The following is a 23,763-nucleotide window of genomic DNA, read 5'->3' as shown; positions in this document are numbered from 1 at the left end:
ACAACTCTCTCTCTCTATTTATCTAAAATATTTGGAATACTTATCATATAAAATTTGAATTGTTAAAGATACATTATTCAAGAGCTAAATTTGCCTATTGCTGGTCTTTCTTTAGGCCTTTTAAATGTTATAATATAATATCAGTAATTAGACATATTGACAAGACCATTATCAACTCTCGATATCATTGGATACCGGTACTTAATATTTTAACTAGATTAGTACGGTTCTGTCATTGAATGATTTACTTTAAAATTGGGGAAGCGATAACAGTGTTAACACACAATCATTATTATAAATACATTTTTATAAATATAAATAACTTTGTTCAGAAAAATGTAATTAATGAAATTTCCAATATATTCATTTTTCATGAACTATTAGGTCTACAGCAAGAATGGCCAGCTTTTTATCAAAATCTTACATAATGTATCCTTTCTTTAATAATAAATAACAGTAACACTAACAGAAATTATGAATAATAACATGATGATGCACAAGACGACTCAGAATAAATCATGTTTTTTCGTGTAAGTAAAAAAAAACAAACAAATAAAATCATAATTAGTAAAAAGGAACATAAATCAACCTTAAATATTAATTCATTTCAACTTTTTTCTAACCCAGCAAAACAGGTACAGTATGCAGACACAATTTCTCCAGTTTTCTTTACCAAAGTCAGCCATACATTATGAGGTGTGTGATGTATTCTCTGACTTGGACTGCACATAGCTTTTAAAAAACAATACTTTGATTCATCGGATAATGGGTGATAAAAGACTTCCTTGAGCCATTGAGAGTCAAAGTAACTGTAGGCCTTGCCTTCTTTATAATCATTGAGTGCCTTTTTAGTAATTGATTTGTTAATATCTCCGCTTAGGTTATGGAAATACTCACATATATCACAATACATCGTCGGTGGCCAAGACTTTCTACCATTATTTTCATTTATCCAACCGACCGTAAGTTCAGAAAACGGATCAGGGAGTTTGATTCCACCTGCAAACAACAAGGATTGGTAGGATCGGGCTTTGAGGCGAAGTTCTTCATCTTTCGTGGTTTTGTCGGGTAAATCAAACTCCAATCCAGCAAAAACACGAGCTACCAATTCCTGTTTGCTCCCATTTACTCTCAATCCTTTTTTCCGACAAAAGTCTTTTAAAGATTTGATATTCCAAAGATTTATTTCGTCAAATTCGACGTCTGTCAATTGATCGGCCATGTCACGTGTGTCTTTGTTTACAACAAGGCGACCTAGACCCTATCCCATAATTCCTGTTTGCGAATTGGGCTGATCCCTGGGAATGGGTTCTTAAATGGAGTTACCTCCCATAGTTCAGTAAAATTGAGAACTAAGAGAAGATCACTCTAGAGTCTGTTGAGGCAGCCATGTGCTCAGGGTGATCTAGCCTGGAATCTTCATGTATATTTTTTGTTTGTTTATCCCACAAAGTTGTCAACGATTGTTATCTCCTACTCCTACTCAAATTACCAAGGTGAATAAACTATTGATAACTGGTACGACTATTGATTGATTCAATTGTGTTTTGAAACTCCCAGTAGAGACGAGTGACTCTAGGGCAGCCACAATAACAATCGACTAGTGTATCCGGGTAGACAAATAAAAAATACAGATATGTCAGATGTCGGCAGAGTAACAGAAAACCCAAACACAGAAAATGGTGCAGCAGGTCAAAGTGTGGCAGGTGGTGGCAGTGTCATTGACACAGACAGCCACAGACGCCAGGTTAAGCTTACACAGAAAGGCCTAGAATACCAGATAGAGTTAAAGAATAAATTATTGAAGTCTAAGAGGACAGAGTTTCAAGAGAAAAAGAAACAGATTATCCTACTGAAAGGTGTTTGTGCAGATCTTCGAGTTTGGAAGAAAGAATTTGGACAGGCACAGATTATTTTAGAAGAATACAGAGGTATTTTTGAAGAATTTAAAAATCTTTTTGAGGGTATGGAAGAACGAGAAGATTATTTGCAGACTAAAGCCCAGGTAGAACAGTTTCAAATAGACTGGGGTAGTTTTGAACAGGATGTCAGACTGGAGATTAGGTTTTTAGAAGAATACCAATTAGAGACTGCTTCAATTAGGTCAAAAGGATCTAGAAGGTCTGAATTTAGAAAAGATAATCTTGCAGTTAAAATAGCGTCAGAATTACAGAAAAAAGAAACAAAATTACAATTGCAATTAGAGGAAATTGAAGAGGAAAAAAAACCAAACTTCAAATAACAGAAGAGAAAAGAAGGCAAATAGAATGTCAACAAAAGGAAATAGAGGATGAAGTTCATCAAAAGGAAACTAAATTAAAGGCAGAATTGACTAAAATAAAAGAAGAAATAAACAGTCAAAAGTTGTCAGAAGAAAATGAAGATGAAGAATCACAATACAAGCAAGTCCTATTCCTACAGAAGGGAAAGAAGAGAAGTTGTCCAGATTTTTTGAATCACAGGAAGAAAGCAGTAGAGCTTATAGATATGAAGAGACAGAAAGTAATGGATGGATGAAGATAGCATCCTCATTAGAACGATGTGTAGAGAAGCTGGCAGAAACTAACAAAGAACAGAATGAACTTAACAGACAGCTAGTATCCTGCACTCAATTACCCAAATTAGATGTTCCAGTATTCGATGGGGACCCTCTGAAGTACCCTTCATGGAAACACGCATTCACAGCTCTGATCGACTCCAATGTGTCCAATGTAGATTCTAAATTAAGCTATCTGAGAAAATATATTGGAGATGATCCGAAGGGACCAAAGGCATTGGTAGAACATTATTTACTGTTAGGAACAGAAGACGCCTATCGTAAAGCTATAGAAGACAGATATGGTAATAGCAGTGTTATTGCTACAGCCTTTATTAATAAAATAGACAATTGGAGAAACATAGACTCAAGAGAAACATAGACTCAAGAGATTCCACTGGTTTGAGGGCTTTTTCAGATTTTCTAGATGAAATAGTAGTAGCCAAAACCGATATCAAAGAACTTGGTGTATTGGATTATGCCAAGGAAAACGCCAAGATGGTGGGTAAATTGCCTTATTACTTAGACAGCAGATGGAGAGATACAATCTTATCCTGGAAGAACGCTAATGGAAAAAACAGTTTTCCCCTGCTTACCAAGTTTGCAGAATTTGTCAAGAAGGCAGCGGAGAAAGCCAATTTGCCTGAGTTGAACAATAATGATTTCAAACGAACAGGGTACGCAAAGTCAACTTCTAATACACATAGGTCCTACAACAATAATAGACCAAATGGAAGGTCTTTTCTTACGTCAGGTGTACACGAAGATAAGAAACCTACTTATGTCAACACAGACAGTGATAGTTGTTTATTTTGCAATGAGAAACACCATATAGATGATTGTAAACAGTTCATGAAAAAATCTAGATCTGAGAAAAAGGCTTTCTTCTTCCGTAAACGATTATGTATGGGATGTGCAAGTTCAAGGTCACACTATGTCGCAGATTGCAACAAGAAGAAAACTTGTAAAATTTGTAAAGGAGATCATCTTACTTGTTTCCATATATCGAAATCAGATTATCTTGGAGATAAAGCAACATCACACTGTATGACCGTTTGTTCATTACCCGACCAAGATGGAAGAGAGCACAGCATGATAGTTCCTGTTTGGATTCGTCATAGAGCAAACCCATCAAAAGAATTCCTGGAATACTTGGTAGTAGATGACCAATCAAATGTCGGCTTCGTTGGAGATAATGTATGTGACAAACTTAACATAACAGGCCCTGAAACCAATCTTCGTCTAAGTACAATGCATGGAAGCAATAAAGTCATACACAGCAGGAAGATTTATGATCTCGAAGTCTTAGATTTCAAACGCGAACATATCATTCAGCTACCAGGATTGTTTACTCGCGATTCAATACCAGCCAGTCGATCCCAGATACCTAAACAAGAGGTCTTCAAACAATGGAGCCACTTGAAAGAAGTAGCTGATCAACTGATGCCTTACAACTCAAATGTCGAAATTTCGATATTGATAGGCAATGACTGCACCAGGATTGTTAGACCCAGAGCAATAATAACTGGAAAGGAAGACGAACCTTACGGACAGAAGTCGATCCTAGGTTGGGGAGTTATTGGTCGAGTCTGTAAGTCAAAATCTGAGACAGAAAATAATAAAGACATCAACGGAATTTGTAACAAAATAGTTGCTTCAGAAACTTACAGCAATTTTGTATTCAATACCAAAGTTAAAGAAATTTTTGATGGTGAAAGACTTCTAAGAATCATGGAGACAGACTTCACAGATATTTTGAGGAAACCTTATTCCGTTGAAGATGAAAAATTTCTGAAGACTTTAGAAGATGGTATCAAGAAAAGACCTGATGGACACTACGAAATGCCTTTACCATTAAAGTCTAGCAATGTTTCACTCCCAAACAACTATAAACTAGCCTTGAAGAGATGGAATCAGTTAACCGGAAGATTTAGGAAGAATCCTAAATTCCTGGCTGATTACCAAGCTTTCATGAAAGATCTAATCGACAACTGTGCAGAAAGAGTACCCAGGGACAGATTACAACTTCATGATGGCAGAGTCAACTACATAGCTCATACAGGCGTCTACCATAACAGGAAGATTGACCAGATTAGAGTCGTATTTGATTGTTCAGCCCAGTATGAGGGAATATCACTAAACGACATACTCCTGCAAGGTCCTGATCTGATGAATGGTCTACTCGGAATACTATGTAGATTTAGAGAAGACGATATTGCATTCATGACAGATATCAAAGGTATGTTTCATCAGTTTTTCGTGTCCAAGGAGCACAGGGACCTACTAAGATTCATCTGGTGGGAGGATGGAGATCCAGAAAGAGATTTAGTCCATTACAGAATGAAATTTCATTTATTTGGAGCCACAAGTTCTTCTGGATGCGCCAACTTCGGGTTAAAGAAAGCCGCAGATGATGGTGTAGCAGAATATGGAGAAAAGGCTGCAGAGTTTATCAAAAAGGACTTCTACGTTGATGACGGGTTGAAGTCAGTATCAACAGTTTCAGAAGCCATTGAGTTAATTAAATCAAGTCAGAAGATTTGTGCTAAAGCTGGTTTGAGGTTAAACAAGATAATTTCGAACAGAAAGGAAGTTTTGGAAGCTATACCCAATGAAGATAGATCCAAGAAAATAAAAGAGTTAGATCTACAGAAAGATCCCCTACCATTAGAAAGAGCTCTAGGAATAGTGTGGTGCGTTGAGAAAGATGTATTTCAGTTCCGGATAGAATTTCGAGACAGACCCTTTTCTCGTCGTGGAATACTAGCTACAATCAGCTCAATATATGATCCAAATGGTTATGTTGCTCCTGTTACTCTGAAAGGAAAACAGATCTTGCAGCAAATGTGCAGAGATAAACTAGACTGGGACAGTGTTGTTCCAGAATATTTACACCCAGTTTGGGAAAAATGGAGACAGGATATCATGGAACTAGAGAAACTAGAAATTCCAAGATGCTACAAACCTAAAGACTTCGGAGATATTAAGGCCGTGGAATTACACCACTTTTCCGATGCTTCAGAATGTGGAATAGGCCAAAGTTCATATCTCAGAATCGTCAACAGTCTTGGAGAAGTTCACTGCAGTTTCGTCATTGGAAAAGCTAGAGTAACTCCATTGAAGGTAGTAACAGTTCCTAGACTAGAATTAGTCGCAGCTACCATATCCGCTAAAATGAGCACCTTCCTACGTAACGAGCTAACGTATGAAAATGTTACAGAATTCTTCTGGACAGACAGCAGGATCGTACTAGGTTATTTGAAGAATGAAGCCAAACGTTTTCACACCTTCGTAGCTAACAGAGTTCAGCAGATACGAAATCAGACGGATCCAGATAAATGGTTCTTCGTCAAAAGTGAATCTAATGTAGCAGACTTAGCATCAAGAGGACTCACCGCAAAACAACTGGTAGAAGATTCAACCTGGTTAGCTGGACCACCGTTCTTGTGGCAGAATCAAGTGATTGATGTTAACCAAGAAATAGCCTACAGTCTAGATGAAGCGGATGATGAAGTCAAGAAAGCTACAGTCCTTTCTACAAACGTATCATCATTCAACGTATTGGAATCTGACAGATTTATCCACATATCCAGCTGGTATAAGTGCAAGCGAGCAGTTGCATCATGTTTACAACTAAAGAAAAGACTCCAGAAGAAATCAAGCAACGAAATGACTGGTTCAGGAAAAATTGGAGTTTCTGAGTTTGAAGAAGCCGAAAAGGAAATTTTAAAGATTCTGCAAAAAGAGCATTTTGAGAAAGAATTAGAAATTCTACAGAGTCGATCCGGAGTAGTAGAAGATAGAACAGCAACTAGGGACAGAAATAAGAAGATTAAGAAGTACAGTTCCTTATTTCGACTTGATCCTTTCCTTAGAGTTGGTGGTCGTATCCAGAGAGCCAACATTCCACCAGAGTTAAAGCATCCAGCCATCATTCCTAGCAAATCACATCTTACGAAACTACTCATCACACACTACCATCAGAAAGTCAACCACATAGGAAGAGGTATCACCCACAACGAGCTTCGGCAAAATGGTTATTGGATAATTAATGGTTCATCAGCTGTAGCCAGATTGATTTCCCAATGTGTAACTTGTCGACGTCTACGAGGTTCCTTACAGACACAGAAAATGTCAGACCTTCCAGAAGACAGGGTCGAACCAGCACCTCCATTCTCTTATTGTGCTGTGGATTATTTTGGTCCGTTCCTGATTAATGAACGAAGGAGTCAAGTTAAACGCTATGGAGTATTGTTCACTTGTATGGCATCTAGAGCAGTACATTTAGAAACAGCTGTATCACTCTCAAGTAGCTCCTTTATTAACGCGTTATCCAGATTCCTGAATCGAAGAGGCCCAGTTCGCGTCCTAAGAAGCGACCAAGGCACTAATTTCATCGGAGCTAGAAACGAACTGAAAACAGCCCTCAGCGAGATGGATCAAGATCAAGTACATAAATATTTGCTCCAGAATGATTGTGAATGGATTAAATTTAACATGAATTGTCCTCACTCCAGTCACATGGGTGGAGCATGGGAGAGGCAGATCTTAACAGTTCGAAACGCCTTGGAAACTTTACTGATGAGTTCCGGTCAACAACTGGATGACAAGTCCTTTCGAACCTTTATGACAGAAGTAGAATGCATCATCAACTCCAGACCATTATCAGTCATCAACTTATCTGATCCTGAGGGGCCAGAGCCGTTAACTCCTAATCATCTCCTCACCATGAAACCAAAAGTTGTACTACCACCACCTGGACAGTTCCAGAGAGATGATATCTATTCACAGAAATGGTGGCGAAGAGTTCAGTTTCTTGCCAATGAATTTTGGTTACGATGGCGTAAAGAGTATTTGCAGAACTTACAGTATCGCTGCAAATGGTCAAGCTTCAAACGAAATCTACAAGTTGGTGACATAGTTATTTCTAAAGAAGCAGATGACCAACGCAATAAGTGGCCATTGGCAAGAGTCACGGAAGTCTACAAAAGTCATGATGGTAAAATCAGAAAGGTCAAAATTCTGATGGCTGATAGAGAGTTAACAACTGATGGTAAACGCAGATCTCAACTGACTTATCTAGATAGACCTATACACAAATTGGTGTTGTTGTTGGCAGCAGAAACTTCTGAAAACAGTAATGGAGAACCAGGCGACCAGGATGTGATCCCCGTCAAGGAGCCAGATTCAGTTCCTAATGATGTTTAAATTTACGACTTACTGCGCTGCGAGTATATCAGACCCATGTTGTTCATTGTGAGTGACTGTGATGTAATAAATACTATGACAATATACTGGTAGTGCCGCGAAGCCTTTATGGGATAGATACATTTCGCTGTTAAAACTTTGTTTGACTAATACCATTGTGATGATTGTGATAAACTCAGTACTTTATTATAATTTGAAATGTTAGTATTTGTGTTCGTTCGGGACTGACACGACATTCCTCGTGTGCAAGTGTACCCAGAGATTTATGTAATATAACATTTTAAATGTTTGTGTGATTCAGGGGTTAAAACATTGTATTAAGTTCTTCCTTACATATTAGTTTATTTTGTCCATTCAGATATTCATGTCCATTCAGGTACTCGTATAGAACTTGTAAAGTGAGAATTAGCAATCAATTATTGTAACTGCTATCTGTAGCAGTTAGGGGAGCCATGTCACTGCGGCAATTTGCAGTGAAGTTATAAATTGGTCTGATCCCTGGGAATGGGTTCTTAAATGGAGTTACCTCCCATAGTTCAGTAAAATTGAGAACTAAGAGGAGATCACTCTAGAGTCTGTTGAGGCAGCCATGTGCTCAGGGTGATCTAGCCTGGAATCTTCATGTATATTTTTTGTTTGTTTATCCCACAAAGTTGTCAACGATTGTTATCTCCTACTCCTACTCAAATTACCAAGGTGAATAAACTATTGATAACTGATTGATTCAATTGTGTTTTGAAACTCCCAGTAGAGACGAGTGACTCTAGGGCAGCCACAGGGTTTAACTTTACTTTTCTGCTCTGACAGGGCTATAATGAAGACCGGAATACACCATATATAGTGTATTTATTTTGGGATTTTGAAAGGGGGACATCAGCCTCATTGTTGCCTTGTTATTTCTAGGAAAGAGAGTCTAGAAGATATATTATCGAGAATGTATGCTCAAAGAAATACCGGTAATGGAAAAAAAACATCATTAACGTGGATCGAGAGGATGTGCTGAGAGCTGGAAGGAGGGCATTTGCAAACAAAACATTCCATCCCGAAAGAGGATTAAGTGTGCGTTTTTCGGGAGGACAAGGCATTGATAACGGTGGACCTAGTTGTGAGTTCTACCGCCTCGCAATGTGTCAAATTAGGGACTCACCTATTTTTCAAGGCGAAATGAATGAAAAAATTTTGTGCCCTGATATTAACTGTTAGTGTTTAAATGATCACATTGAAATTTATATTATTCTTATCTTTGTGTCTGGATGAATGTCTTACATACCAGCCCCTTTCAGGGCCAGCAATTTGGAGCAAATAACTCGGCTAGGAGGAGTGGGGGCACTCGATCTCTATACTAAAACAGACGAACTGAGATTTAACATATGACATACCAATTACATCTACAACATTTTAGTTTTACTATGGTAATACTAATCAGATGTACATGATTTTCACAGGCAATTTTAAATATGCAAACAAATGGAATAACAAAAAAAAAAACGTAGCCATTCGAAGACAAAATATCAAGCTGTTCATCACATGTGAAAACTTGTTAAACTTGGAAGTGAACTCATCAGAATTAACAATACGTGTCAAATTCAGAAGCGTCACAAGTTTTCTTCTGCTTTACTATCAAGTAACAGTGCATTTAAAAATATCAATTTATATACCAGCAATTTTAATACATTACTTAGCATACCGCAAGGCCCCTCTAGGCTTGCCCCCGCACCCTCCCATCCCACCCCCTCTTAAGGTCTCTGGATTCTATTTATTAAATGTTTTGGTTTTTACTGCAACTCTTATATTTTTTTTCTAGGTGAACAAAAGGGGTACTACGAAATCTATGGTAGAATGATTACTTACTTTTTTGTTCACGAGGCACCGTCACCTGCTTTCTTTTCAAATATGATGTTTAATCTTGTCGCATATGGGTTACAGGAGAAACCATCAGTAAACGACATTGTTGATAATGATTTGAGAACGCAAATTCTGACGGTGATTGTATAGTTAAATTATTATTTATCATCTTCAGATTCCCAACCACTGATCGCTCTTATACACGCACATTTTCATGCGGACATGGATTGTCATCGCCCCTGTCCGCCCTGTCTACAGTTTTTTTGTGGAAATTCTACAGTACACAATATTATTATCTGATTTTGACGAAACATGAGATGTAAGTTGATCTCTTAAAGATCTTGGTACCTTTCAATAATGAAATGTATGGGACTGTCACTGGATTATGGCCCGTGATTATCAAATTTAGATTTAAATTCTTCTGGAGGTATTGGCCATGTTACGCTTTGTTGCATATTATGAACCCTCTAATGACAAAAGTTATCATCCAATTTACAGGAAATTTATATGCATCATTAGTAAAACGAAGAAACCTGTTGAATTTCAGCGATTTAATGTTAAGTACGTCTAGAGTTATTGCCCTTGTTTCACTTTCTTACACCTTGTGAACGCTGTAATGTTGTCATCTGATCTGTATGAAAGTTATTTTCAATTGAATTTCAGCAATTCCTGTGTATAAGTCTAGACTTCCCTTTGTTCAAGTTATAATTATCATGACATCTGTGTGAAATTTATGTGCATTATTTATATTATTAGTGAAACAATGAAGCTTATTGAATTTCAGCATTATTTAAATTGGTGAAAAAAGAAATCTTTAAATTTCAGCAATTTCTGTTAATTACTACTAGAGCTATGGCAATGGTTTAATCAGTAAAATGAATAAGCCAGTCAAAGTTCCACAATTTTGGTAAATTACTTCTTGAGTTAAGGCACTATGTGAACCAACCAATGTTGAAAATTATAATCTGATCTATATGAAATTGTCTTGTAAGAAATGCCCCACATTACCTACAAAAGATTAAATATGTGACAACCCTTGTTGACCGATCAGACGATTTAGCTGCTGTGGATTGTTGCCTGGACATCTATCCTTTTAGCTCGCTCTCGATCCATCTCTTAAAAAATGTGTGTGTGTGTATCTTGCATGGCAACCTCTTGTTCCCAGTGAAAAGAAAACAAAATTTGCCTGATAATTGTGAACAGCTTTATTTAACATCTACTGCCATTCTGCCACCTGAGAATGTGATTGTGGTCCCAACAATTAGTGTTGATGTATATTGTTGTCACATTCATCTGAAAGCAGTCCACGTCCTACTGTTCTGCTCCTATACTATTTTTATTGCCCACATCAGAATGTGGTTGCATATTGCCACACCTGTATCCGGTGTTCACAATTGAGTCCGAACTAGTGAATTAATTAAACCATTTTTTATCGGTTGTAATTATAGAAGCATGCATATCTTTGTGGGAAATGTCAAAAATACATTTTTGAGAATTATCAAGCTGGTGAAAGGAAGAATAAATAAGAATTAATGACCAGAATAAGCCACTTACCCTTTAAAATTGAACTTCACTTTGAAGAGCAAAATTTACTGTGCTTTTGGTTGTGTATTGGGGGAGGGTGGGGGGGGTCTGACAGAATGAATGAATGAAATGTGGTTTTATGGCACGTCAGCACCAACCGGGCTATATTGCGCCAAACATATGATGAGTTATATGAGACAAACTAAATAATAATCACAATAGTAATCTATATATACATAAATAAAAACAAATATCACAGAAATTATCAATTAAAAACAACTTATCACAACACTTTATGTGTGTGTGTATATATATATATAAATATATATATATATTCGACAGAAAAGAAGAACTTGTGGAAGTTCTGTGTCAACATATCGTCCTAAACAGAATAAGAGAAGTTTTACACCAGTAAGTAGTCTGTTAAAATAAATTGTTGTCCTTACGATATAAGGAATAAACATGCAAAGTTCCAAGATGATCCATACAGAATTGTAGTTTATAGTTATACACGAGAAAAGGTCTAAATATGGTGATTATGCTCCAATTTATACAGATGGTTCCAAAGATGGCGATCGGGTAGCATCGGCTACTGTCACGCCATCTGAGACCATTTCTGTTCGTCTTCCTCCTGCTGCTTCCATATTTACTGCTGAACTCCAGGCCATCTTTCAGGCTTTGGAGTATATCAAATTCTCTTCATCCTTAAAACACATTATATTTACTGATTCTTTGTCCTCTTTACAGGCAATAAACAATAAGCAGCTTGTACACCCTTTAGTAGCAGACATTTATCGTCTGCTACTATCACACGAGTTTAACGGCAAGGACACTGTCCTTTGCTGGCTCCCCAGTCATGTTGATATTAAAGGGAATGATCAAGCAGACTTAGCTGCCAAGTCTGCTTTAGATCTTCCCATATCACAATTTCTTTTACCTTTCACCGATTTTAAATCGTCCATTAAATTATTTGTATATGACCGCTGGCAACGGTCTTGGGATCTTGCAGACACAAACAAACTTCATCACATTAAGCCTCTCTTAGGAGACTGGCCAAGCTCCTATAGAACCAGCAGGAGAGATGAAGTGGTTTTGTGTCGCTCTCGCATTGGTCATACTTTTTTAACACACATTTTCATCTTAAAGCGAGAGCCTCAACCACAATGTGTTCACTGTCATGTTCCTTTGACAGTGAAACACATCTTGATTGAGTGCAATCATCTCAAACATATTAGATCTAAATATTACCGTTGCCAGTCAGTACGTCAGCTATTTGCTCAACCGGAGCTTTATGATGAATTGCTAGCATTTTTAAAAGAGACAAACTTTTATTCAAAATTTTAATTGTATATATTTATCATATATTGTTTTTAAATATTTATATATGTAAAGGAATTGATATATTTATTTTTAAGTATATTTTCTGTGATATTTGTTTTTATTTACATATATGAATACATTCCTGTGATATTGTTTTAATTTGTCTCGTTAAATTCACCATATGTTTGGCGCAATATAGCCCGGTTGGAGCTGACGTGCCATTAAACAACATTTCATTTCATTTATAGTTATACACAATAGTATGTAATTCCAAGGTTGTGGACACCCCAGATGCCATAATTTTTACCAGATTTTTATGAAACTTGAAATGTTATGCTTATATCCGAAACATCTCAGTTGTTTTCGATTTGGCCACAATTTTTATCTGATTATTATGAAACTTAAAATATATGTTTATATCCTAAATATCTTGGTTTCTTTTGATATTGTCGCATGTCTGAACGTAACATACTTGATAATGGTCACCGATTGTACAAAAAAATCATTTTTTGGCTTGTTCTCTAGTCATCTCTTGCAAAATGTGGGCGTATCTTGCATGGGAACGGTGTTTTGAGTCTTTTTTCTGAGGCACTGAGAAAATATTATTTCTTAGGCAAATACTTATATGGCATCACCCGTCTTATGAATACATTTGACAACAGGATTTTGTTTTTTTTTATGAAAATATGAAAACTTTTAATTTGCAAATTAATCTTTTATCATCTTGTAATTTTTCTAAATGTGTATGTTATTGTCCGCTTGAACTCTTACTTATATTTAGCAACATACAAGCCAACAGTGAGGCTGATGTCCCCCGCCGAAATAGGAAAATAATTAGAGGACACATATAAATTTATCACAAATTATCTTTTACAAAGTATTGAACAATCAAACAGTATATCTTTACTTATAGTCTAACAATCAAAGTAGGAGAGTTATTGTTTTCCAAAGTCTCGACCAATCAAATTGCGTATCGCTCTGCTTACCCTGAGCAGAAAATGCTCATTATCAAACTTAGTCAAGGTATTACTGTAATGAAACTATACACCAAGTTTCATCAATCTCACTTAATTAGAACTAAAGTTATCGTGTCCCAAAGCATCAACCAATCAAATTGCTTATCTCTGCTTACCCTAAGCGGAAAATGCTCATCTTCGAACTCCATCAAGGCATTGACCTAATCAACACATACACCAAGTTTGAACATTCTAGCTCAATTAGAAAGAGAGTTATCGTGCCCCAAAGTATCAACCAATCAAATTGCTTATCTCTGCTTACCCTAAGCGGAAAATGCTCATCTTCGAACTCCATCAAGGCATTGACCTAATAAACACATACACCAAGTTTGAACATTCTAGCTCCATTAAAAGTTATCGTGTCCCAAAGCATCAACCAATCAAATTGCTTATCTCTGCTTACCCTAAGCGGAAAATGCTCATCTTCGAACTCCATCAAGGCATTGACCTAATCAACACATACACCAAGTTTGAACATTCTAGCCCAATTAGGAAGAGAGTTATCGTGTCCCAAAGCATCAACCAATCAAATTGCTTATCTCTGCTTACCCTAAGCGGAAAATGCTCATCTTCGAACTCCATCAAGGCATTGACCTAATAAACACATACACCAAGTTTGAACATTCTAGCTCAATTAGGAAGAGAGTTATTGTGTCCCAAAAAGTGTGACGGACGGACAGACAGACAGACAGACGGACGAACCCATTTTAATAGTCCCCTGCTTTCTTCGAAAGGCGGGGGACAATAAGTGTCAATTCAATTACTAATGTATGCTACTGATTGGTACATTGTATCTTAATCTTTTTATGATTTCAGATTTACCAAAGGATTGAATTGTCTGGGTGTCTTGGATGAAATTAAAAAAAACAGAAGTACTTAGACAAGTTTTTGTTGATATAAAAAAAAAACAAACTTGAACCGGATGATGTTGATGCTCTGTTTTTGCCGGTCTTCAGTGACGAGGGGAGCAACGATTACAGAAAAGAACTGAGGACACAGACAAATTGGCGAGATTTGTTACAGGATTTGGGGGGTGAATTTACGTTGCAGGTTGTTATAGTTTTTAAACGCCCACATTTTCATGTGGACATATATTGTCGTTGCCCCTGTTTGTGGACACTTTAAAGGTCACAATTGATATCCAATTTTGACGAAACTTGAAATATAGGTCTATCCCTCAAAGATCTTCCTGTCAATATTGCCAAGTATCGGACCATAACTTTATGGATTATGGCCTCTGATTGTACGAAAAAATCACGTTTTTAGCTTGTGGACACTCTAGATGTCACAATTTTCATCCGATCTTGGTTTCTTGCAATTTCACGGATATCGCATATTGACATCCTGAATTATGGCCCGATTGTACGAAAAATCGTATTTTTAGTTTGAGGTATCCCTAGAGGTCACAATTTTTTCCGATTTAAAAAAACGTTTAAATACATCACTGTTACACCCTAATGATGGTTGAGTTCAAATTTCAGACTAAAACTGCTGGACAAAATGGCCGCTCCTTAGATGCAAATAGTGTTAAAGTATGTTTATTCGGGCATATTGGACTGCAACTTTCTGGATTATGGCTCTTGATTGTCCACAAAATCACTCCCATTTTTGAGCTTGTTCTCTGTCCATCTCTTGAAAAATGTGGGGGCATCTTGCTTGGCAACCGCTTGTTAACTACATGTTTCAAACATTCTATGGTTGAACTTACAGTTAGCTTTGATTTTTCTTCTGTCCATAAAACAGAACCCTTTAAGAATTATTTGATCGCCAATAATTACCTCCTCAATTACTTGTGTTTTGGCATAGGAGACAGTTCTTGATGTAATTTATTAATACTCTGTTTAGTTGAATTGTTCATTAGTGCTTACCATTTCTACAATTTGGATCGTTAATCCTACATATTTATCATTCCACACACATTTAGAATTTTAAAGATTGTGCACTTGACATATGACAGACTACTCAATGGAATTGTTTTAAACATTTTGGTGATCTGTCACTGTTTACGTTTAGTGAAAAAAAATTTATTAGGGCATAAAGAAGAAAGCAATCATAAATTTTCATTAATGTCAGTCAGTAATCAAACAGCAAATCAGTACGTGTTTATATGTAGGCCTACTCATAGGTACTGTTTTTTTTGCCTGAATAAGTGTACATACCTATTAACATTATCCCACATTCACATTATTGGAAACTATTTTGATTGTTCGGTCTCGTCATAGTAGTTTATGAAGAAATATATGTGGAAGATTCTTTTGAATTAAAATAAATTGCTCTATGATTTTATTTCTTTTACAGAGGATCCTGAAGGATTGGAAAGCATCCTTATTTTTGTGACTGGTTTTTCAAAAATACCACCCTGTGATTTGATCCATGTCTTAGCCTTTCAAACACCCTATAAATGGTGCTGACACGTCACCATATGCCAATACATGTTCACATAATTTGGCAATTCCAGTTATTGAAGAATATGAAGATTTCAAAAAAGTAATGCTTACAGCATTACAACTTGGTTTAACTTTTACAAATTTTTAATTGGAATTTTATGTAAAAAATGAATTTAGATGATTGAAAATCACCAACAACTTTGTGGTATTCAATGTTAAAGAGTTCAGAATGCAAAATACCCTGCCCGTCCTTATACAATCTGTTTGTGGACACTCTACAGGTTACAAATCGTATCCTATTTTGGCGAAATTTGAAAGATAGGTTGATCGCCAAAAGATCTCGGTTCCTTTAGATATTGGCATGTAATGGAAACTTTATGGATTATGGCCCCTGATTGTCCGAAAAATCACATATTTTGGTTGTCCGGAAAAACACATTTTTTGGCTTGTGGCACTCCAGAAATTCATGATGCCCTGTGTCTGTCAAAACCGGGTTGGACACTGAACCACTGTGGCACCTCTACAACTACTGTTAAGGCGAATTTTATCTGTAACACTATTAGTTTAAAGATAACAATTTTATCACCATTATAAGTCATGATACAGGAGTTGCTCTCCGTCTAAAAAGACCAGGTACGACCTGGACATGAATTATTGGGGTTAGACGTCCTACTTTAGTTTCGCCTGGCCTAATGAAGACAGGGCTACATACCATGTGGTGTGATAAGAAATTTTGCCCAGGCTACCTGGCTACTCTTGTGTTGGATTCCTACTGTCAAGGATTCTTTAATATGCTTGTCAAATTGAATACAGGATCTGTGCAATCTGAACAACTAGATGCCGTATTTTAAATGCCCTCTGTTCTACATACTCACAAGGGGGAAACCATGCTGAAAAATCTTGGATCTTTCTCCACCGACCTGGCTGTAAAGACAATGAACAAACGTACACAAAGTCTATATAAAACGTAATTAGCATGTAAACAATAGTAAAGCATAGATGTGTGATTTAAATATCATTAATTAACAACGTTGAGTAATAAATGCAATAATAAAAAAAGGGATGATTGATATATTCCTAACCAAGCTGCTAAATCATGTCACCATACTCTTAATACAAAGCAAATCTACCAAAATATAGGGAATATACAAAATTTTCGAAATTATCACAAATTGGTATAAACAAACATTAACTTCTTCTTGATTAGACATTTACAATAACACTATTTTAAGAGATCTGTGTTAAAAATTGAATTCGAAATTCTGTTAAATTCTAGAAATAATTCTACTTTCTGTCTTTTGAAAACAACGTAGTTGAACCCAACTTCATGTTGTGTCTGTGATCTGTTACCTACCGGTACGGATCGTCTTTGGTGGGGGTGGGGGGTTAATCTACCGAAAATCCTGTTAACGGGAACACAATCCGAGTAAAAACAAATCCTGCTCTGGGGCTAATCTAATTTAAAAAATTATATAGATTTCGGCAAGGCAATCTATATAAACTCCAATTAGCAGTATTCTATAGAAAATCTTGCTCTGGGAGCCAATCTGCTGTTGGTCCAAACAGAACCAAATCTGCTGTAATGTCATGGCTATACGGACGAAAAATTCTGCTTTAAACGATAGTCTAACGAAAATTTCTGCTCTGGTGAATAATCTAGAAAAACCCTGCTGTGTTAGGACCAATCTATAGAAAATTCTGCTGTGGTGAGGACCAATCTGAAAATGAATTCTACATTCTAACGAAAAATTCTATAGAGAATTCTGCTGTGATAGCTATTCTGACCAAAAGTTCTGCTGTGATGGATATTCTAAATAAAAATGCTGCTGTTTAAATCTAACCACAATTCCTGCTTTTGCAACCAATCTATAGAAAATTCTGCTGTGGTGGTTATTCTGCTGTGATGGATTATCTAACGAAATTTCTAATATGATGGATAATCTAAAGAAAAACCTAATGTTTAAACCAATCTATAGAAAATACTACTGTGAGGACCATAGATGGTACAGTTCTATGTTGAGGACCAAGCTGAAAACAAATTCTGCTGTAATGGATATTCTGAATAAAAATTCTGCTGTGATGGCTATTCTGACGGAATATTCTGCTGTGGTGGATAATCTAACGGAACTCCTGATATAATCTAAATAAAAACCCTGCTGTTGGTACCAATCTATAGAATATAATGTTGTGGGAACCAATCTGAAAACAAATTCTGCTGTGATGGCTATTTTGACGAAAAATTCTGATGCGCCGAACATTCATAGCTCACATAACATAAGATAAACTATCGTGTACATCTCTGTATTCTTTTAATAATCAACTTAACACGTTTATTTAAACATGCTTTAACTTAACGGACACAGTACATGTTGGTTTGTTCTGTTGTGTGTGTGTGGTTTTTTTTTCTTTTTGGTTACGTTGTCAATTTGTAAAGTGCCCCTGAACACGGTATATGAAAGGGTGCACTATGTATATGCTCTAATAATATATGCTGTAATGGTAATAAATATGCTGTAATAGTAATCTATAGAAAATCTTACTGTTGGGACCAACCTAAGAGATTATCTATTGAACATCTGAGGGTCAATCTGAACCAATATAAATCAGTACTGCTTTGAGGTGTGGGGTGGGGCAATCTATAGAGAATCATGCTGTGGGCACCAATCTTAAGAAAGATCTTGCTGTGAAAGCCAAACTGAAAAAAAAGCTTTCTCAGACTTAAGTTCAGAATTTACTCCAAATTGTTCGCCTTATTTTAACTAAAATATAGCCCTTTATAAAACCTTTGCTGTTTTAATGTATCAAATACATGAATAAGAAACTATGCCAAGTTTTGTGTTTCTGGATCAAAGAATTTATCATAAACAGTAATTGTAAGTTGAGTAAATTCTTAACTTAAGTCTGAGAATGCTTTGTGAACTCGGGGTCCGATGTGATGGATAATCTAAAGAAAAGTCTGCTGTGAGGGGCAATCTATATAAAATCTTGGGACCATAGAAATACTAATAGTATTATAACAATTTAAATAGACGGGACCATGCAATCTTTAAAAAAAAATCGTGCTGTGTGCGCTATTCTACAGAAGAATCCCTGTGGTGAGGGATAACCTAAAGAAATCCTGTTGTTGGGACACGAATCTAAATAAAAAATCGTGTGTTGGGGCCAATCTGAATAAAAAAATCCTGCTGTGGGAGCCAATCTACTATATAAAAACATAGTGTGGGGGGGGGGGGGGTATATAGAAAAATTAAAACATTGAATGTTTATTTCTTTCTTTTGTCACTTTGTGTGTGTGTGGTGGGGGGTTAATGCCGTTATGGGTGAAAAACAGATTGTCAAAGTTAGCGATATAAATAAGGCTATATTAGTTTATTGTTCTACTTTAAACTCATTGCCTGGAATAGCAGGTAAACGGGTTTTAAAATTTATGTAGTAGATAATGTGGTCTGCCTCCAGTTGTTCAAATTATTTCCCTTGATATTTCCCAGGTGAATGCTGACAGCTATCAATCATTCTGCTCTGGTGTGTAGATGCCTGTCACTCTGTCGTTACTACGAAAGAGTGTTCACCTAACAGAAAGCTAGAACAAGAAATTGAATTTAGAAATAAGCACTTTAGACAACAACAATTGTTTTAAGAAACTTGTAAAAGTAAAAGGAAACTACTACTAGTATCATGTTCCTGCTAACGAAAGTGTTTCAGAGATAGTATTTTTACTAAAGCAAAAGATGCCGCTCTTAACGGTACAGTTAATGATAAAGCAATTTAAAAAATAAAACAAACGTAATTTCTAAAGCTGCTGTAAGAACCAAGAAGCTAAATTTTACTGCTATTCAAAATCGTCAACAATAGATTTTTTACGGCTGTAATAGTTGATATATATTATAGAGAATTGCACGTGCCATGGCTATTTATCGACACGCAACTGAAGCGTGCACATTTAGCCGTGTCGAGACCAACTTTCTGTAGAGTGCACGGGTTACCCTACGAAATAGACAACAAGAAACCTGTTTGGGGGCTTTAGAATTTGATTTTTGTATGTAGCTCCGAGGTTCTTGATGAAATTGACCTAATCCATTACATCAATACTTATCATTTATTAGACTATTTAATGGGTGGCACCATCTTTAGTCATATAGAGGGTGGACGCCGGACCGGGACGATGACAACATACGACCATATTTTAATGTGGTCGTATATAAAACCAGCGGCTGCCAGGCAGGATACGCCCACATTTTCGAGATATGGATAGAGAACAAGCTAAAAAGAAAGCGATTTTTCGTAAAATCAGGGGCCATAATTCAGTAAGTTACGGTCCGATATGCACGAATATCGAAAGGTACCGAGATCTTTGGATTATAAACTTACATTTCAAGTTTCAACAAAATCGGATAAAAATTGTGACCTCTATAGGGTCCACAACCTTGAAATACCATATTTTTACGCTAATTGAGAACGAACGGCGGCCATTTTGTCTGTCAATTTTGTGGCGATTTTCACAAAATTCGAACTCAACTGTCCTTAGGGTGGAACGGTAATATAATAATACGGTTTTTTAAATCGGATAAAAATTATGACCTCTATAGGGTCCACAAGCTAAAAATGTGATTTTTCGTACAATCAGGGGCCATAATTCAGGAAGTTACTGTCCGATATGCGCGAATATCGAAAGGAACCGAGACCTTTGGGTTATAAACTTACATTTTAAGTTTCAACAAAATCGGATAAAAATTGTGACCTCTATAGGGTCCACAACCTTGATATATCATATTTTTACGTTATTTGAGAACGAACGGCAGCCATTTTGTCTGTCAATTTTGGGCCGATTTTCACGAAATTCAAACTCATCCGTCCTTAGGGTGTAACGGTGATATAATAATACGGTTTTTTAAATCGGATAAAAATTATTACTTCTATAGGGTCCACAAGCTAAAAACGTGATTTTTCGTACAATCAGGGGCCATAATTCAGGAAGTTATGGTCCAATATGTGCGAATATCGACAGGAACCGAGATCTTTGGGTTATAAACTTACATTTCAAGTTTCAACAAAATCGGATAAAAATTGTGACCTCTTTAGTGTCCACAAGCTAAAAACGTGATTTTTCGTACAAACAGGGGCCATAATCCATGAAGTTTCGATCCGATACATGCCAATATCGAAAGCAGCTGAGATCTTTTGGAGATAAACCTATATTTCAAGTTTCGTCAAAATCGGATAAGAATTGTGACCTGTAGAGTGTCCACAAACAATTGTGGACGGACGGATCGACGTCCAGACGCGACGGCATAATACGTCCACATGAAAATGTGGGCATATAAAAAAAACAATACAGTTTAGTAACGCATTTGACAAGTAACTGAGTTAAAGATAAGAAAGGGAAACAATCGGTATTATTAAATAGGTAAAAGATAAGAAAGGGAGATAATCGGTATTATTATGTAGGTTAATCCTTCGTTATTGTTGTTATTTAAATGATTTACTATTTCTCGTGGTCATATACTGATCTTCAGATGAAAATATAGTAATTTATGTTCAATATTACTTAAAAAAATACCCGGTACTTATATCGGTGTCATGTGACCTAGTTTATCACGGCCTATAATTCATGGCCCTGTTTCTCGAAATCTTAACTTAAGATAAAATCCAAATTTTAGTAGATATTTCAATTTTGATTGGCAAGGCACTAAAATCAATCTAATATTATCCAATCAAATTACTAAAATTTCGATTTTATATTAGTTAAAATTTCGTGAAACAGGCCCCTGGGGCTATAATCACTATTCGAAGTGCTACGTGTAACATGATCTCTTGCTTTACGTATTATGTACGCAGTAACAGGTGACTGAAACTCAGTTGCCAAATATGTTTGCGAAAAACTAACAATGACAATAGCTTGACCGCATTTAAGACACATGGTTGGCTTACATGTACAACATAACGGTATCGTTGATATGATCTAGGTCATTTTAGGTGAAGCCTGTACTATTACAGCACAGTGAACACATAGGCTACAGCTGGTCCCCCGGATCCATTCTCTTGATTCGATATTATTTGCAATGTCTATATACTGTTTTGTCCGCAGGTTTATCTTGTAGATTTTGTTTTTCGTGTACTGCGGTCATTCTGCAATTACTATTAGTTCAAATCCACAAAAAAAAACAATTACAGTGAATAAGCTTAGCTTCAATAAAGTCTGCCATGTGGCGTGTTTTGGATTCCCCGCTTGTACATGTGTAGGGTTGCTTGTCCCCGTGGGCTTTCCTATCACTGCTACAGAACCCTACGCTTAAGCAAATTGTTGACATGAAATAACCCTCTTTTTGTCGAGTGGAAGTTAAACCACATTTCTCCCTCTTGTATAGTGACCCATTAACCCAGTTAAAATATTCTGTGAGTATGGATTATGAATTCCGGTATTTCATATATATAGGTACTGTCCTAACTCGGGTTAGAGGCGCACCCAGTTATCGACTCTGGCATATACAGTTTTAAATGGTTTGAAACCGCAAACATCAAATTGTCGATGGATGTTGTAGGGTGACCCACAGTAAATAATTATCTCGACAATTACACCACAATATATATATGAAATGTTAAATGTGACTGCCTGCGGCCCCTTTTCGTAGCGCGGGAATATTCTCTGGATGGGGGGGACGGACGAACAGTCGGGGCACAGACGTATTCTAACTGATTTTCAAACTGTCCAGACCGTAGTTCTTCGGACAGAAAAGTTTATTCATCATCGTATTCATAGACACTACAAATTATGGCAAAATTCTCACATTATACACAATGAAATTCTACCTGGTATTCTTGTTTAATATTCTAACTATTGTTTTCACATTTTACATGCTAATTTAATCTATTCATTTCACTTTCTTTTCGTGAAAGAACTTGGATCACCCCACGGCATCTATTTTCGTGCTGACTCTGAGGAGCGCTCCTTAATCTTTCAACAGCAAGCACGTGGTTAAAACATGCAATTATAATTTTGTCTACTATCCAAAATTAGAACTCAAGTATTTTAGGATTTTACATATTGAAATTATAATTTTACAGAGCTAACAAGTATTTTTAATACTTGTTTTAAACTAGTAAACAAAACAATGAATGCTCAATAAAACCAATAGGGTCAACTTGGCTCGTGACCAATCTGGACACATACAATCTCGCCCAAATACAAATCTGTCCACTATATTTACTCAACGACAGTTACATTAAAGATAACTACTCCTAGGTATTAGATAAAAAAATATATAAAGTTTTTGAAAAACGGTCACGATAACATCCGGGCACTCTAGTAAAAAATAGGTTACGTACACTTGTTTTGAAATTAGTCTCGCTTAACCAGACTGACAGACTACTTATTACGAAACATAACAGAAACATACACGTTAGGCAACTCAACAATTGTTTTAAGAACCCTGTGAAAATAAAATGGAACTACTGCTAGTATCATGTTCTTGCCTAACCCGAGTGTTTCAGAGATATTATTTGTACTAAACCAAAAGTTGCCGCTCCTAACGGCATAGTTAATGATACAGTGTGTACATGGAAGCCCGGTAATTTGGGGGGGTTTTACCAATAAGATCTAAAATTATACCCATTGCTCGTGTCACCATTCCCACTGTCTAATTTCATTTTAAACTTGAATATTTTTGGTAGTGCAGATTAACCTTCCAATGTTTAAAACACTATGGATTCCATAGCCAGCTTTTCATCATCTTGGCCCGCGAAAAAAATATGCAAACAGAATTTATACCCATTCAATGTGGTATAGTGAACACGTACCATTATTTGTACATGTGTTAAAATCACAAACGGACAATTTGTTTCCTCTGTAATCAAAGCCTTCATGATTCTTTTTAGAACTTCTTTGGCATTACTGCTAACTGCGGCGCTCTGTAAGATCTGTACAAAAAAA

The 23,763-nt window shown here is 36.4% G+C and overlaps 2 protein-coding genes across 2 annotated transcripts; both read left to right on the top strand.

Moving 5' to 3' along the window:
* Positions 1 to 2,462: 2,462 nt before the first annotated feature.
* LOC130012915 (uncharacterized) lies at positions 2,463 to 6,339 on the top strand. The gene is made up of 4 exons (XM_056101052.1): positions 2,463 to 2,841; positions 3,594 to 3,983; positions 4,200 to 4,557; positions 6,303 to 6,339. Exons 1-4 carry the CDS (start codon positions 2,514 to 2,516, stop codon positions 6,337 to 6,339), a joined length of 1,113 nt encoding a protein of 370 aa, XP_055957027.1. The 5' UTR covers positions 2,463 to 2,513.
* A 2,374-nt stretch (positions 6,340 to 8,713) lies between these two features.
* On the top strand, positions 8,714 to 15,984 carry LOC126821352 (uncharacterized; the record flags this gene model as incomplete). Its single annotated transcript, XM_056101051.1, has 3 exons — positions 8,714 to 8,942; positions 14,357 to 14,532; positions 15,832 to 15,984. Coding segments are annotated over 3 exons (558 nt in total), but the record flags the coding sequence as incomplete, so codon positions are not given.
* Between the last annotated feature and the right edge of the window lie 7,779 nt (positions 15,985 to 23,763).

This window comes from Patella vulgata, chromosome 5 (assembly GCF_932274485.2).
Source record: "Patella vulgata chromosome 5, xgPatVulg1.2, whole genome shotgun sequence".
Taxonomy (NCBI): domain Eukaryota; kingdom Metazoa; phylum Mollusca; class Gastropoda; family Patellidae; genus Patella; species Patella vulgata.
This window is presented reverse-complemented; position numbering and strand designations above follow the sequence as displayed.